Source organism: Puma concolor, chromosome C2, assembly GCF_028749965.1.
Source record: "Puma concolor isolate L17-30 chromosome C2, mPumCon1.1.hap2, whole genome shotgun sequence".
In the NCBI taxonomy this organism is placed as follows: Eukaryota; Metazoa; Chordata; class Mammalia; order Carnivora; family Felidae; genus Puma; species Puma concolor.
The window spans coordinates 112085624-112102671 of NC_141675.1; the positions used below are offsets into that span (position 1 = coordinate 112085624).

Sequence of the window (17048 nt, forward strand, 5' to 3'; positions counted from 1 at the left end):
AGGGGCTTGTCTAAGGTTTGCCCAACTGCTCTTTCCCTGCTCCTGCACAGTAACATCAGAGCCCAGTGGGTGGAAAAAAAACTCAGTCTGCTCAAAAAAAAAAAAAAAAAAAAAAAAAAAATCACACACAAGCTGGTGATACTTTATTATACAGAGAGGTTGGCAAAGGACAGCTTCAGTTTTGTCAAAGAATCTCCATCAAAAATTTCTAGTGATTCATCTGGTGATGCAGTTAACATAATAAAACAATAGCTGATATTTACTGAGTGCTTGCAATATTCCAGAGCTATTAAACGAGATGCAAATCCCATAAAAACTGGAATTTTCATAGGACCCAGACTTAGAAAAGGCCCAGCTTCAAAGATTCTGACTTGCACAGACTGAGGACTCCCATTTCCAGAAGTTCAAAAACCTCCTTTCTTATCTAAAAGAGAAACAAGAGGGGGAAAAAGAGGTTAAGATCAAGAAAAGATAGTCTTGGTGAATAAATTCAACCATCTGGACGTCCTGGTATTTAGATAGCTGTTATGGAGGGCAAAAATCCTAACCTGTGTTTTATTCAGAGTTGAAATATTTACTTAAGTAAAGGAAGAGATACTATATAAAACATCAGTTTCATTAAAGTGCCCTTTTGTTACCATTCAAAATAAAATCTCATTTAAAAAATCTTATACAAAGATGTTTCAAGGTACCCAAAGTATGCCTAGATTACACACATATTTCAATATAGGATAACTGACAAGAATGACATCAACATAATAAAAATAACTATGGATAAAAAGGTGGTTTTTTGACACAATTTCTTATAATTAGAAAACTCATGGTGGATTACTCAGATTTAATATTATAACTGAAATAATTAAATATGGCCTCATGTGCCTAACATCAAATTTGTTAAACTGGTTTTAAAAAAACCCAGTCAGTTCAGGGGACAGGATGTGTGTGTGTATAGGAAACTGAGAAAGTTGTCTTTTAACCTGTACTGATATCTGATATAACTCACTGATTAATCATAATCAGGTTTGGTCATTCTGGGGATATATATAGTTTTATGTGGTAAATTAATTCATTCAGCACATTTGGAGAATTAATTTCAAATTCTTTTATAGTTACTGCCATGATGGTTGGTGACTGGCAGTCATGTTAATTATTGCACAAACCCTTTTCTCTCCAACAGATACTTCTAAACATCAGGCTAGCTTGAAAAATTAGCTCCATGGTACACAGTAGGTGGAAAATCAATTTTTCATATTTTGATGATACTAGATTACTTTCATAAATATATAATAAGCTAATGCTTATGTGGCCACAAAGGCATTCAACCAGTTTTAATTCACTGAGACAGCAAAATAATTTCCCTACCCCAAACCAAAATAGCCCTCTATATTAAGTGAGTGAGGTTTTGGGTATGGGAGATGCAGGCCATGAGGCAAGTTTGTGCCCCCGCTCCCTAGCGCATCTGTAAAGATGAAAGACAAAGATGACTATGTCTCTAAAGCAAGGCACACAAAAATATGCCAAGTCCTCCAGAGCTTCCTGTTTCTCAAAGGTATAGTACAGATGTGGTCCCCAGTGGGGCAGAAGCCATTGGTCATTTAATGAAGAAACAAAGCTGATTCCTACAAAAGATATGGAAAGGATACAGTTAGGTCTAAGGGGTGAGATGGACTTTATAACTGCAGTTACTTCAGAGTTAAAAGACAGAAAGAATTTCAATGGCCAGAATTTTTGGCTCCCGATGTCAATGACTTTATTACTGTGTTTGAACTTAAGCTCAAGCTGAAGAAAAAAAGATTACAGGCTGGTTACACGGTACCTCGGGAATGTCCATCATCCTCCTCAACTTCTGATCTCTCCAGTTCCAGTCAAAAACCAGAAATTTTAAGGGGTTCAAATTAAGGCCACCTGAAAGAGACAGAGAGAGAGAGAGTTGCTACAGCAAAACCTTATGATAGAAGCTTATCCAAATGACTTTTTAGTCTCCAGGTTGCTTTTTGCCTCATTTGCTGTCCTCTCCCCCAGCAACTAATCTCTGCACACTAAGTGCAGCCCTTGCCTGATGGAAAACAAATGCAGAACTCGGAGATTGCTTTCCTTATAATCTTATCACTGATTCTGAGGGAAGCAGAGAAGCTGCTAAGCTCGTCAACTGCTCAAATCCTGGCAGAGAATCAATCCCAAGACTCTGTTTCATGAAGCCCCAGAGGGTGAAGTCTCATTCCTGACAAGAATTTGATAAGATGGATCCTGCAATCTAGGTGTGGCCTTTCAGAGGAATTGAATCCAATGGAGTCTGAATGACTCTGAGAAGGTGAATGGACAGAAGGATGAGGCTGGTGTTTGAGGTTTAATTTTAGGCAGAAAAGGAGGTAAATATGAATGGGTTCTATTCAAAGTGTGCTACCCTTTGAGAAGACTAGCAAACCACTTAAGGACTCCATTTCTGTCTTCCTATCTATCTAGAGACAATTATGGAATGTGGGGCTGGAGGGGACTTCAGCTATTGCCTGTTCCTCAGAGGTCTCAGAGTTGGTCACAGTTAGTTTTTCCCACTACCCCAAGCTGTTTCATGTGACATGTGGAAACATAACTGAAGCCTTCCTCTGCAGTGCTTCCCCTCAACTCTTCTCTGTGATTATTTCAGTATTTCCCCTCTGTCCAAAAGACTTTTTCATTCTTCTTATAATTATAATGACTCCTATTTAAATTTCCCTCTGCAAAATTAAAAATGATAAATTGAGAAGGACAATGGGTTGGTAGTCTACCCTTAAAAATAACTTACTGTTGGTGGGAGAGCAAACAGATAGTCTCTCAGGAAGGCACTAGAGCATTATATAATAGAAGCTTAAAATGCTTACTATTTGATAAAATAATTTTCTTTCTATGACATATCACTAAAAAAAACATCAGAAACTTAAATATAGTTAATGGGGCACCAGCATAGCTCTGTTGGTAGAGTATGTAACTCTTGATCTTGGGGTTTTAAGTATGAGCCCCACATTAGGTATAGAGATTACTTAAAAACAAAATCTTTTTTTTTTAAAAAGAAATAAATATAGTTATTTGCAAAGATGATCATTGCAGTATTATTTATAATAGCAAAAATTTAGAAATAATCCATGTATCCTAATTACTAAAAAACAATATAACTTGGGGTTAATATCCAAAATATATAAAGAACTTATGCAAATCAGCAGCAAAAAACACCAATTAATCTGATTTAAAAATGGACAGAGGAAATGAATAGATACTTTTCCAATAAAGACATTCAAATGGCCAATAGGTACATGAAAAAGTGCTCAACATCACTAATCATCAATCATATTATCAAAAACCCCCACAAGACATAATAAGTGCTGGTGAGGATGTGGAGAAAAGGGACCTATTGTGCACTGTTGGTGGGAATGTAAATTGATACAGTCACTATGGAAAACAGCATGGAAGGACACTCAAGAAATTGAAAATAAAACTACCATATGATCCAGCAATTCTACTTCTGGGTATATATCCAAAAGAAACGAACTCACTATCTCAAAAAGGTATCTGCACCACTATGTTTATTGCAGCGTTATTTACAATAGCCAAGACATGGAAACAACCCGTAGTATTCATCAACGAATGAATAAAGAAAATTCACACACACACACACACACACACACACACACACACACACACAGGGGAATATTATTCATCCATAAAAAGGAAGGAAATCCTGTCATTTATGACAACAGGAATGGACCTTGGGGGTATTATGTTAAGTGAAATAAGTCAGACAGAGGAAGACAAATACTGTATGATCTCACTTATATGTCAAATCTAAAAAACCTAACTCATACAGAACACATTGGTGGATGCCAAAGGGAGAGGGTGGGGAAAATGGATGAAGATGGTCAAAAGGTAAAAACTTCCAGTTGTAAAGTAAATAAGGTCTGGGGATGTAACGTACAGCACAGTGACTGTAGTTAATACTGTACTGTATATTTGAAAGGTGCTAAGACAGTAGATCTTAAGAGTTCTCATCACAAGAAAAAAATTTATAATTATTTGAGGTGATTGATGTTAACTAAATTTATTGTAGTAATCATTTTGCTATATATGTATAAAGTCATTCCATTGTACACACTGGACTAATACAATGTTATAGGTTAATCATATCTCGATAAAACTGTAAAAACAAGTAGAATATTATGTACATATTATACAGCCATTAAAAATTAAAAATTAAAGGGGCACCTGGGGGGCTCAGTTGGTTGAGCGTCCAACTTCAGCTCAGGTCATGATCTCACAGCTCGTGAGTTTGAGCCCTGTGTCGGGCTCTGTGCTGACAGCTCAGAGCCTGCAGCCTGCTTCAGATTCTGTGTCTCCCTCTCTCTCTCTGCCCCTCTCCTACTCTCTGTGTTTCTATCTCAAAAACAAATAAAAACATTAAAAAATTAAAAATTAAGACTATTTCATAATGAGCAAAGTCCTCATAAGATATGCTAAGTGGAAAAGGCAAGTTATAAAATTATGATATATAGCATGATCTCCACTTACAAAAATAAGTATATAAATGCATAGAAAAAAGACTAAAGGAAATATATTCAGTATTATCTAACAAGTGATTTTCTCTAAAGTGATATATTTTCTTTTCTGTGCTTTTTTGCATTTTTGAAAGGCTCTTATAGTCAGAAAATCTGCTTCATTATTAGATTAAAACAATATACTTCTGTCTATAATTGTACAGATTCCATGCCATGGGATATCTTTCGAAGTCTGGAAACTTTCCTTAATATATTCTACATACAAACATCTTAAGTCATAAACAGCTACATAAAACGAGTTATGTGCCATTGCTTTGTTACATTTCCAGTTTCTAGAGGGCTGGGATTGGTCTCTTTAAATGCTTTGTATGTAGCCTAACACCTGTGGTTAATGAATATTAAATCATGCATCCAATCAGAATCAGAAGTAAAAGTTATTTTCATTAGTATTATAAAAAATCAATAGATCCTTAAGTGATTTTTTCACCCCTTAAATGAAATAAGCTTTCACACTGAGTCCTCACTACTCTCCAGAAATCAAATCTCAACAATCTGTATGTAGAGTTTCGTTTTCTCTTTCTCCCTCTCTCTCTCTCTTTTAAATATGGAGAAGAGTGGCCCTATTGCATGGGGTTCCTGGTGACATACAGACAACCATCTGGATTCGAGGTGGGGGAGTGAGGTGAATCTTTGGCTAAGAGCTGTGCGAGAGGCAGGGTCCATCCCTGGACCCTCCTGCTGCCCAACCAATCTCTCCCAACTGTCTCACAGGTAGGCTATGAGTGCCTCTCATCTGTTCCTTCACTACAATGCCCTCCTATGTCCACAAGACAAAAATCCAAACTCTTCAACCTAGTGTTCAAAGTCCTCCCTCCACAATCTGACTTCCTTTCGAGTTCAATCACCAGCTACTAAAGCCCACAAAGTTTCCAACCAAGAAAGTTATTCTCTTTAATGAAAATAATAACTAGCATTTATTGAGTCCTTAGGGTGTGAAATTCTTTATTGGCACTTTGTTATCATATCAATCCCAGGAGGAAGATACTATCACTATCCCTCATCTGAATACAGAAAAAGATTTAGAGAGGTTAAGTAACTTGCCAAGGTCACAGAGCTGGTCAGTTGCTGGATCTGGGATTTGACTCTGAAGGTCTGAATCCATGAGAGCTTAACACTGTATCTCAGTCATGTGTATCTGCCTGCCCTCTTCTGATTCAGTGATTCTCCTATTCCTGTTTTTCTCACATTTCCATACTTCAAAGATCCTATTTTAATCCTCCTTATACTTCAAAGATCAGTTAAAGACCCTTTTCTCTGTAAAGCCTTCCATACAGATTCAGCCTCCATAATAATCTATTTCCACTCTTATAGGACTTGGAGGTGCTCATTTGGCCCTTGGCATTTAGTGCCTCATTTTGTCAATCTCATTCTATGTATATTTATCTTTTCAAGGATCAGGAGCTCTTTGAGGGGGAAAGCCTCTAGAGCTAGGAACGCCTAGACTAAGAGACTGTGGGACAGCCACTTAATCCTTCAGAGCTTCAGAGTTTTCTCTTCTATGAAAAAAAAAAAAGCTAGCGTGCAAGGGTGCCATGAATATTTACTGAGATACATAGGAGTGTGTGGCATGGCACCAGTGCAAGTAGGAACTCAAAAACTGTGCTTCCCTTCCTTGTCTGGGGTTGCCAAGTCTGTCACTTCTTTGTAATTGCACAGACCTTTGTACATAGTGGGTTCATTTAACCCTGGATGATTTTCATCTGGAAAGAAACACTCGTATTTTAAGCTTTTGTTTGCTTCTTGGCAAATGACCATCTCTATATTAGTTATTACATTGATGAACATATTACTTTTAGATATATTAAAAAATCTAGGAATAGTTCCAATTGTAACAGAGTTCTATTAGTATATTAAATAAGTAATTTGGAAGTGAGTATTGAAAAGAAATCTTTAATCAGTCTGGCAGGTAAAACAGGTAATAAGATCATCAGCAGATTAACAAGTTTTAGGCTACTGACTTTGAGAGAGCCAACAAATTATAAAAACCCAGCGGTGGATGTTGTCTGGAATACTTTCTGGGTAAAATACTAAAAGAGAAATGAATTTGGGAGAAACACTCTGGAATACCTGTATTTCATCCATAGAAACCTCATTTTAGTTTCAACATGTTTTATATATAAGCCCTCAACTGAAATGGAAGTCTTGGGGAACCAAGATTCAATTAATTAAGAGAGAAATAATCAACTCACCTAGCTCTACAAATTCTAGAGGTTGCAAACTAGTGGAAATGAATTGTGGATCCACTAACCTGCTTAAAGCAAGTGGAATCTGAATGTGTGTAGGTGGGCACATGTACTGAAGTTTGCCACAATCCTTACCATTCCCTACTGCTTCACACCTGCCTGCTAGCTCTACCAACACAAAGCTAAGTTTCCAACTCCCCAATCAACACAGAAGTCTGGTTTCATTATATCACAAATGTGGTTTCCTAAACTCACATGGGGGGTAAGGTAAACTCCCAGTACTAAGTAGGCATATCAGCGCCTCTTTTCATACCTTGTTTAATGAGTTCTTTAATCCTTCCTGGAGTTCCTACACCCAGGTGCACAACACGCTTCTCCAGCAACTTTACCTGCTCCTGGACCTATTTATTGCAAGACAGAAGAGAGGAAAGAAGAGTCTTTAGAAAGTGCAAATCATAGGCCAATTTAGAGCACTTTATCCAAAAGTTAAGGAAGTAAAAAAGCAAATGGGCTACCCTTGTTTAGGCTCAACATCCAGGGCAATGAAAGTTAAAGTCAAGATAGAAAAGCATTGCCCTATAAAACCGGGGAATCTTCAGAGAATGCAGGGGTCAGATCGCAGCTTCTGTAGAAAAATCTTGGCACACAGAGGAGTTGTGACTGTTGTGGGGGCAGGTGGGCATGCAGAAGCAGGGAATGCAAAGAACACCAGAATAGTTGTTAAATATGTTATATAAGAACAAAGAAAATATCAGCTAAGGAGATAAGAAAAAGCTGGGAGTGGCCTTTAAGGATAACTTACATCGCCCATCAGGAACCACAGGCCCTTGCTTACCTTTATGTGTTTTGCAAATAATTTCATAACTTTGCTGTCTCCTCTGAATGCTGTCATCGACCTAATAAAAAAAAAAAAACACATTATTGCCTAAGAAAACTTACCCATCGCAGGCCACTTTGACTACTAAAGTATTATGTTTTGTTTTATTCAAAAGAATATGGCATTTCTGTGTTTAACTATGAGCACATGCATGTGTGTGTGTGTGTGTGTGTGTGTGTGTACACAAAAAAATTCCGAGATTTTCAAGTCAGCCCCACTCTGGAAGGAAAGTGAGGAAGTTTTTTATTCAGGATGTATCTGGGTTGCTTCTAACTCTCATACACAAGGTTAGCTTTACTTAGGTTTCCTTGATAATTGAAAAATATGGATCTGCCCTTCACTTGTTAATACAGAATGTTTATATTTCAGGTCCCTGGCAGAGAATTTACCTTTAAACTCTGCAGTATAGTTCTCATTCAAAATTTAGTTGCAACAAATATCATAGAACAGTGATCTCAGACTGTGCTCTGTGGAGCCCAAGGGCATCTAACAAAAGGCTGTATGTGGCTGCTGTGGCAGATTGCTGGGAATGAGCTGGCAGGGAGGAGAAGGCTTATCTTTCGATCAGAGCAGCCCCCCCACCTTCTACTTTGCAGAGAGAAACTTTCGGCAAAATTTTACATGTGGAAATGCTTCTGGTATCAACGGGTATAAAAGTATAAAAGAACGATCTTTTAATTGATGTTTGGTAATAGACCTAACAAGGGAATACTGCTCAGCAATATTATTTTCCTTTATATATCATGATTATGTTTTGAAAAATAATATTGACCAGTAGGAATACATGAGTTTGCAAGATAGTGAATTATGCTATACATGTTCTGTTGTGCTTGATTTTTACTCACACATAAGCTTTCTCCATGGCAAGGTTAACGAGGAAGACAGTTTAGGGGACATATTTAATGTTAATTCATGGTCCTCAAGAGAACAGATATTCTTAGAAAAGCTAGAATTATTCACCATTAGTCTTTATGAATAGGGCTTGTTGTGCTAGCTCAGAAATCACTTTTTGCAAATCACCTAACCTTGAAGTATATCATAGTATTACGAACGACACAGAAGAACACAGGATTGGCAAATGAAGTGTGACAACATAGTGCTTTTATGCCCTTCAGAAAAGTATTTATGTGCAGTAAAAGCTCAAATCAATTTGACGGTTTGTTTTTAGGAGGTCATCTCCAGGCCAACGTCTTTTGCCATCAACGTCTGAATCTGAAATGAATTCTGTGGTGGTAGTTTTTAGAACACTGAAAAGTCAGTATGAACTAATATGATTTCAGAACCAGCAAGTACTGCCCCAGAAGCAGGTGGAGTCTTGAAGATCAATTGTGTTTAGAGCAGATATGTCACAAGAAACACTTGTTTTATTGAGAGAGTGTGTGATGCAAGTTAATGTGTGTGTCTTGTGGGGAAAGGAGAATTGGAAGAACTTAAAAACTACTTTTCTAAATTCATAATCAGATTAGTTCATTTAGAAAAATAGATGCTAAATAGCTACTGAGCGTCTACATTTGCACCTCACTTTATTTTTCTCCAGGACTTGGATTTTCCTTTGTTTTACCTCCTGTCAAAGTCTGGTACAGAGCCTGGCCCTGAAAGAGGGCTAGTCCCAGTAAACCCCTTTTAACTCTGATGGCTCTTTTCTGAAAGCTCAATGTTACCACCGATCCAGTGGAAGGAAGCCTTTTTGTTTTTTCTATGAGAATGCAGTAAATGAAAAGGTATGTGAAAGCACTTAGTAAAGCACTGACAAATTATCTTTAAAACATAATTTTTATATATAAATTTTCAGTCCATTTGGAATTTATCTTGGTATGAGAGGCGAGATATGGATCCAAAGTTACTTTTCCAGATGGCTGCGTAGTTGTTCCAACACCATTTATTAAATAATCCATCTTTCCTTACTGATTTGTCACCTTTGCCACACGCTACATTTTCAAATGCATATGGGCCTGTTTCTAAACTTCCAATTATGTTCCACTGGTCTGATTTATCACGCATATGCCAGTTCCATACTGTTTTGATTAGTGAGACTCTGTAATATATATCCATTGGTAATCTGATAGATACTATAGGCATAGTATCCTCTCACTAATATTCTTTATCAGAATTTCCCCAGCTCTTTTTTATTCTGTATTTTCTCTTATGAACTTAGAACTATAGCTTATCTTTAAACTTTGAACTTTAGCTTATCTAGCTAAAAAACCAATTCTATTGCAGTTTCACTGGGAATCTGTGAAATCTGTAGATTAGTCTATGTAACACAGACATCTTTATAACATCAACTCTTCCTATTCAACAATATAGTATACCCTTTTGTCTGTTCCAGATCTTCTGAGTGGCTTGTGTAATATTTTCTTGATATAGATTTTGGTAAGCTTATTCTCTGGTGTTCCATTCTTGTTATTATTTTTTTATTTTATTAAGTTTTTTTTTTGATGTTTACATATTTTTGAGACAGAGAGAGAGAGAGACAGACAGAATATGAGCAGGGGAGGAGGAAAGAGAGAGGGAGACACAGAACCCAAAGCAGGCTCTGGTCTCTGAGCTGTCAGCACAGAGCTCCACACAGCTTGAACTTGTGAATCGTGAGATGATGACCTGAACTGAAGTCAGACGCTTAACCAACTGAGCCACCCAGGCGCCCCTCTTGTTATTATTTTAAATTAGGTCTTTTTTTCCATTATTTCTTCCAACTGGTTATTGCTCGTATTATTTCCTTGCTTTGACTCTTGCCCTCTACAATGCGTGTTCTCCACAAAGCAGCCAAACTGATCCTTTAGAATGATTATTCAGATCATGTGACTCCCCTGCTCAAAATCTTTCGGTAACATTGCGTCCCAGCGCCTTTTGTGCTTCCTGTTCACTCTGTCTGGAATGCTCTTCTTCCAGACATCTGCTTGGCTTTCTCCTTCACTTTGTTCATGTCTCTGCTCAAATGTCATTCTCCTTGGAAAAGCCTCCTGTGACAACACTTTTAAAAGTAGCCCCCCACTCCCTTCTATCCCTTCTCTATGCTTTATTTTGTCTTATATAACTTGACACTACCTGACATTATGATGTATATTTATTTGTTCATTGTTACGTCTCTAGCATACAGAGCATATCAGCTTGACACGTATCAGTTATTCAAAAAAACATTTATGAAATGAATGGGTGAAGCATCCAACCTAATAAGCTCCAGGGCCCGGAGGGCAGAGCTGCAGATGATCAGCATCAGGACCGATTTCTTCTCATTATGATTTTTCCGAAGTTTTACCCACTTAGGGCAGACTGAAAAAAGACCATTAGAAAAATATTACTCTAAATACAACAAAATAGGGCCCCCAAAGTTGCGTATTCTCCAATTATTCTTTGTTAGTATTTAATTAAAGTAAAATATAATGAGTACCATGTAGATTCTGTTATCTGGTTATTCTAGATATTAGATTAAAATGAAAAATCATTAACTTATAACACAAAGCACACAATATGCCAAGTTAGCTAAATATGATTAGCGAAATGTTAAATCTTTATATCTAAACTATTTCATTGTCAGCCACAAATAGATGACTACCTAATATGAATAATCTAGCTTATTACTGGCTATCCACAATACATGTTGAAAAGATGAAATTAGATTGTGCAATAGCCATGATCTGAGTTCTGAGCATGTGAACAGAATTTCACAATTTCACAGCTAGAATAGACATCACATGTCCAACTTCCTTCTCTTTCAGATAACAAAATCAAGTCCCAGAGGAATACACAGTGACTTGTCCCAGGTCAAACAGCAGGGGCCTGGTACTAGAATACCAAGTACCAGAATACCAAGTATTCTCTGGATTCCTAGACCAATACTAATATTAATTTATTATAAACCAAAAATGAGACCAAAACCCAAATTCTCAAAGCCAGAGAAAAACAAGAATAAACATAAATAAGCAGAAATTAGTACCAAGATGGACCTTAAGAGAAACCTCTATTTCAAATCCATTTTAGGTAGAAAGTTCTGCTTTTAAAGGTAGTTTTAGAAGTTTTTAAAGAGATGGATCTTGAGCACCTAGGTGGTTCAGTCATTAAGCATCTGACTTTGGCTCAGATCATGATCTCATGGCTAATGAGTTCGAGTCTCACATTGGGTGAGCTCAAGCCCCACTTCAGATAAAACATGAGCCCCACTTCAGGTGGGCCTTGCTTGTCTTTCTCTCTCTGCCCCTCATAGGATTCTCTCTCTCTCTCTCTGCCTCCCAGTCATGTCCTCTCTCTCTCTCTCTCTCTCTCTTCTCTCAAAAAGAGAAGTAATGAAGTATTTAATGAAGTAATAACAACTTGGTGAATAACTTAAAAGAAAATCATATTTACTTACTTTCTTTTAGGTATGATGAAAGACTATGAGTCAAATCATTGGCCTTGAGGAAACAGGAGTCTAGAATATGACAGACATGCTTTGTAGAGGATTTTGCCAACACACACATGATCAAAACAGATTAAATGAATAAGGATGTACAACATTAGTGAATGGGGGCTCATTATATATTTTAAAGTGTTGTCCAGTATTTAAAACAACAGCAGCAACAAGAACAAGTAAACTTTAACCTTTAAACTTTATAACCTTTAAGCCATAATTTCTTAGAGTAGTGAAACAGACTAATGAAGTATGTTTATTTTTCAAGTCTATGGAATAAGCAATACACAAAGGTAAAGGGGAAATAGCTAACACATCTATGTAGAGATGCACAAACTCACTAGTCATCATAGAAGTGCCTATTAGTGCAATGATGAAATAATACTTTACACACACATTAGAATGGGAATTCTTAGACGGATAATACCAAGTATTGTCAAGGATGTAGGGTGATAAAACTCTTGTGAAATGTAGGTGGAGGTATAAACTGGTAATAGCTATTCTGGAAAGTACTAAAATTAAGTTGTATACACCCTATGACCCCATGATCACATTCCTGAGTAAATGATGGAAAGAAATTCTTATGCGGTCTATAAAGGGACATACACAAGTGTATTTCTCCTAGCATTGTGATAGCATTTGTGATAGTGGGGAGCACAAGGCAACCCAGGTGTCTGTATCTAAGAAAATGGATGACCAATATGTGGTAGATAAAATCATTGGAATACTATGTAGCATTTAGAAGCAATGAACTTGATGTACATAAAGCCAGATAGGCATATCTCAAAAAAGGTCTCAGTGAGAAAAAAAACAAAATGAGAAGTTCAGCACATCATTTAGATAAATTGTAAAATGAACACACATACAATGACATGACATTTTACAAGCATATATACACATTTAAAAACATGTATTAACACATTAGACTGAATGCTATGGGGAATGTAAAAAGGAGTGTGGATTGGGGAAGAGTGGGAATAATGCATCAAAATACAACACAGCACCACAGTAAAAGACAATATAACACTTAAATAAAATATAGGGGTCTTGCTCAACCAAGGACTATCATGGTCTAGCAATTATGTAGTATTATTAACTCTGTACCTGAGATGTATAAATAAAAAAGGAAAATCATGTTTATCATTTTAATTCTTTCTACAGGAAAAAGGTTTTCGGTAAACACTGAAGAGTGCCAAGGAGTAAACTATTACTTAATTAAATGACATTTATATTGTGACCCAGCATATATAACTCATATTATGTAATTAACTTCAAAGATATTGCTTCCTATACAACCGTATAGCCTTTCATGGTCTTTAAAACTGTAATTTCCCAAGCCTGGATATGATCAGACTCACCCTAAGAGCTTTATAAAAGATATAGATTCCTGGGATGGACTCCTTTTGTTAGTCAGAATTCCTTGGGAGTGGGCTTGGGGATTTGCTTTTTAAGTTCTTGGGTGATTCAGTTGCTGCTAGCCTACAGGCATTTAGCACTGATCTAAACCACACTGCAGCCCTCAGGAAGTCAGCTGAGTTAACTCCAAGAGATTCCTGCCTCGAAACTAATTAAGTGCCCATGTGTATGACATTTGCAATGTACAGTGAACAATATTAATTGAAAAGACATGTTCCTGCCCTACAGACACAAATAACCTCAAATCAAAACCCTTAGACACTCGGCAAACAAATAGGAACAATCCTTTATGATCTATATCCACTTATATTTATGCCCCTGACTGGAGCCTGTTCCAAATAACCCACAGTGTGTCCCTCCTTTTACCTATCGTGGACTTCCTCTCTGTCCTTGGTCGCATAAGTGTACTTACTGGGATCTTTTCCCCTGAACGTTCTTACAATGCCTTATTCACTGTGTCTCAGAATGGCCTAATTTCTTAACTGAAAATAAAAACCTGTTCTTTTTATCTATAAAAGTAATTTTAACATTTTCCTTCCTTCCTAAACCGAGCCATGGCCACACATTCTTGCTTAACTACACAACTGAACTGTAATATAGCAATAATATAATGTAAACTCACTATGCAACTCAAATGACTCTTAAAGGTTTCTTCTGACCTCTGATTCTCTACAATACTAGAAAACTAAGAGTTATGATGTTCCATAAGTATACAGAGTAGCAGTGACCCCACTATCTCACAAATTCTTCTGAAGTTGAAGGTATACTCTAACAAAGAACTATAAGGAAAAAGACCATTGAGGCAAACTTAGTTAAGCTTGGAAAGGAGGCTTTGTTATAACACTTGGTACCTGCGAAACAGCAGTCAGGACGTAGCTCTCCTCAAAAGAACTATACCCAGAGAGAAGTGGTTTCTAACTGCCGTTGGAGCCGTTGGGGTTTTGTGGGTCTAAAACTCCAGATCTCCCTCATGTGGAAATGCACTCCTTAAATTCCCTAAAGCGTATTCCTTTTGGAAAAGAGACAGGGGGCACTCCTGTCTCTAAATTCAATGTGCATTTTGTTTTCAAAAGCACATCACAAAGGAATTATAAAAATTCAGGGCACGGGAAGTTTTTCAGCTTCTTAAGTCTCTAGAAAGCATAAAGTTGTAATGGAAAAGGGAAATCAAGCTACCCTTGACCTTTTCCAATAGCAGTAATTAGATGTCCCTAGTAATCTAAAAATAGCTCATCTGAAACAGTGTCACCCAAACCTTGTGTGATTTTTATAACATCTCTTTTCTTTAATCTCCACCCAAAAGAGTTCCAGGATGTATCAGAAATTTCCAAATTAATTAAAATTAGTTGTTTCAAGAATTCTGCAGTATCTTTAATTTAATTATAAATATTCTAAGGCAGTAGATCTCAAACAACAGTAGAGAATCAACTTGGGTGAGGGGTCAGCTTTGCTAAAAATGCAGAATTCTATCCCTATCTTTAGATAGTTTGCTTGAAAGTCTGGCCTGGAACCCAAAACACTACCATAAACACAAAACTGTAACTAGAAATCTGTGATAAGAACAACAACAACAAAACTAAAAGCTTACTGAAGCTAAAGTTCTTGTCTATAAAAGATGAGTAAATTAATGTTTCCTATCTATACTTTTAAATATGTGCTTTATCTTTATTTTAATTTAACTTCTATACCCAGTAGGGATTCTTACTCCTTGAAGAATGCTAAAAAAATGCACACTCAACAGTAGCCTTTTGAAAAAAATGCAATTACAAATCTTTCTATTAGATTGAACAAATGCCATTTAGCATCTTAATAAAGGAACCATTCAACAGTTAAAACTATTAGGTTGAGGAAAGGAGTATTAGCATGTGGAAAATACATCAAATTCAATGGCTGAGATGTAGCCATGAACCTTTTTGCTCCTCCTCATCAGGAAAATTGATATCAATAACACTGAGTCTTGCTACATGACTAACCTCAGAACAGTACAGAAAAAAAAAAAAAAAAGAAGGGAAAAAAACCAAACAAGTCTGGCTGTACCTGGTAGGTTTAGTTCCTCTAACTCAATCACTGAGCGATTGCTGCTGTAATAGTCCTTCATCAGCTTCTGTAGGTCTTCAGGAGTCCCTGGTTTTGGCTCTGATTTTGCAAGAACGTCAGTAATCTTCTTCTAAGACATGAGAAGGAAGAAAGAAAAAAAACCCCAGGAAGAGAGATTTTAAAATGGCATTAGCTTAGAATAGGTTGATTCCTCTGGTATTTAAACTGCACATAAATTTTGGTGAAAGCTGAGTATGAATGTGAGTTCTAATAAATACGCTTGAAAAAACTTAATACTTTTTGTATGTAACTACTGCTTTCAAAAATGAATGGGCGATCTAAAAGGCTCCTTGTAGTTCTTGGTCTATGGCTTCCAGGAGAACTGAAATTTCTGTGGGAGTCTCCATAATAGGGCTCTATTATTTTCTATCACAAGTCAAGAAATCTTGTTGCTGTGGAAATTTCTCTTTAATCTTTAGGTGATTTTTATTCCTGGGAGAGAAGAGTTTTGAGAATTTTTTGCTAACCTGATTTTTAAGGCCCCGAGTCTCCATTTGGATTTCTGGGATTAAAGTAAAACCTACAGGGGTAATCTGAGCATTGGAGCCCACTGCAAAGGGGGACTTTAGACTCTGAATCCTCAAGTCTTGGGAGAGAATCTTGAAGTGGCCCCACGAAAAGCAGAGCAGGAAAGACTTTACAGCATCTATTTTGATTTGGACTCATTTGTGTAGCATTTACTGAGTGCCTGCAATGTACTAGGAACACACAGTTGTTCAGTTAATTTTCATCATAAACTTCCCTTCTCATTTCCTTCTAATATTTCACCAAAGATCCACAAAGAGCCATTCCCCACCCCTACTCCAGCCCTTTCTCCTCTTTCCACAACATCCTCATCTCTATACCACTGCCAAGAATGGTCAGTTCTGTCAAATGAGTTAACTTTTAAAAATATGTCACCAGTAGGCACATTTTAGCATGACTTCAGCCAAAGCTAAACTATCTAGCTACAGTTTTGACCTTGAGCCACCAAGAACTTAACACTCCTGAAGGCCATTAGTGTATAAGCTATCAAAGAGAAGTTAAAGTCACTTCTTTAAGGACTTGCCAAATCTCAGCCAATTTGGCATCACCCATCTTTCTGTTTGGTCATTTGTGAGCAAAGAAAACATATGCACACCCCCCCTCAGTTTTCTAAAAGCTTGCTGTTAAGGAATTGGTTTGAATCCATCTTCTTTCCTCTAATCCCCGTCATATTTCCTCTGCTGAATTCTGCAGGAGACCTTCTTGGCAGGGAGAGAATTACACTGCTGTTTTCACAACTGTGGTGGAAGGTCAAAGCTAACCATGCTTTCTCCAAGGCTGAGCCATGAGAAAGTCTGTACAGGAGCAGTACAGTCTTCCATGTACTCAGAGGCAAGCATTAAAATGAAAGGACAGCTTTTTGCTTTATGCTTCCAAATTAAGAGTCAGAAATGCCTTATACTATCTTCATCTAGTTATTATTTTCTTTTTATTAGTATTTCAGGATGTAAGGTTTTAAAAAACTGAAATAGATATGAAAA

General features: G+C 37.0%; 1 protein-coding gene across 7 annotated transcripts in view; it reads right to left on the reverse strand.

Annotated features, from left to right (window-relative positions):
• Positions 1-128: 128 nt before the first annotated feature.
• CMSS1 (cms1 ribosomal small subunit homolog) overlaps positions 129-17048 on the reverse strand; it is a 382595-nt gene continuing 365675 nt past the window's right edge. For 6 of the 7 annotated variants that reach the window (XM_086675633.1, XM_086675635.1, XM_086675630.1 and 3 more), the window contains 7 exons: positions 15484-15613; positions 11992-12051; positions 10814-10916; positions 7602-7662; positions 7080-7167; positions 1817-1905; positions 129-424 (listed from right to left, as the gene is read on the reverse strand). In XM_086675633.1, the coding sequence (XP_086531759.1) occupies positions 341-424; positions 1817-1905; positions 7080-7167; positions 7602-7662; positions 10814-10916; positions 11992-12051; positions 15484-15613 (615 nt within the window). In that variant the 3' untranslated portion in view covers positions 129-340. The remainder of the gene's footprint in view (positions 425-1816; positions 1906-7079; positions 7168-7601; positions 7663-10813; positions 10917-11991; positions 12052-15483; positions 15614-17048) is intronic. The other variant, XM_086675631.1, reaches the window with a different exon arrangement.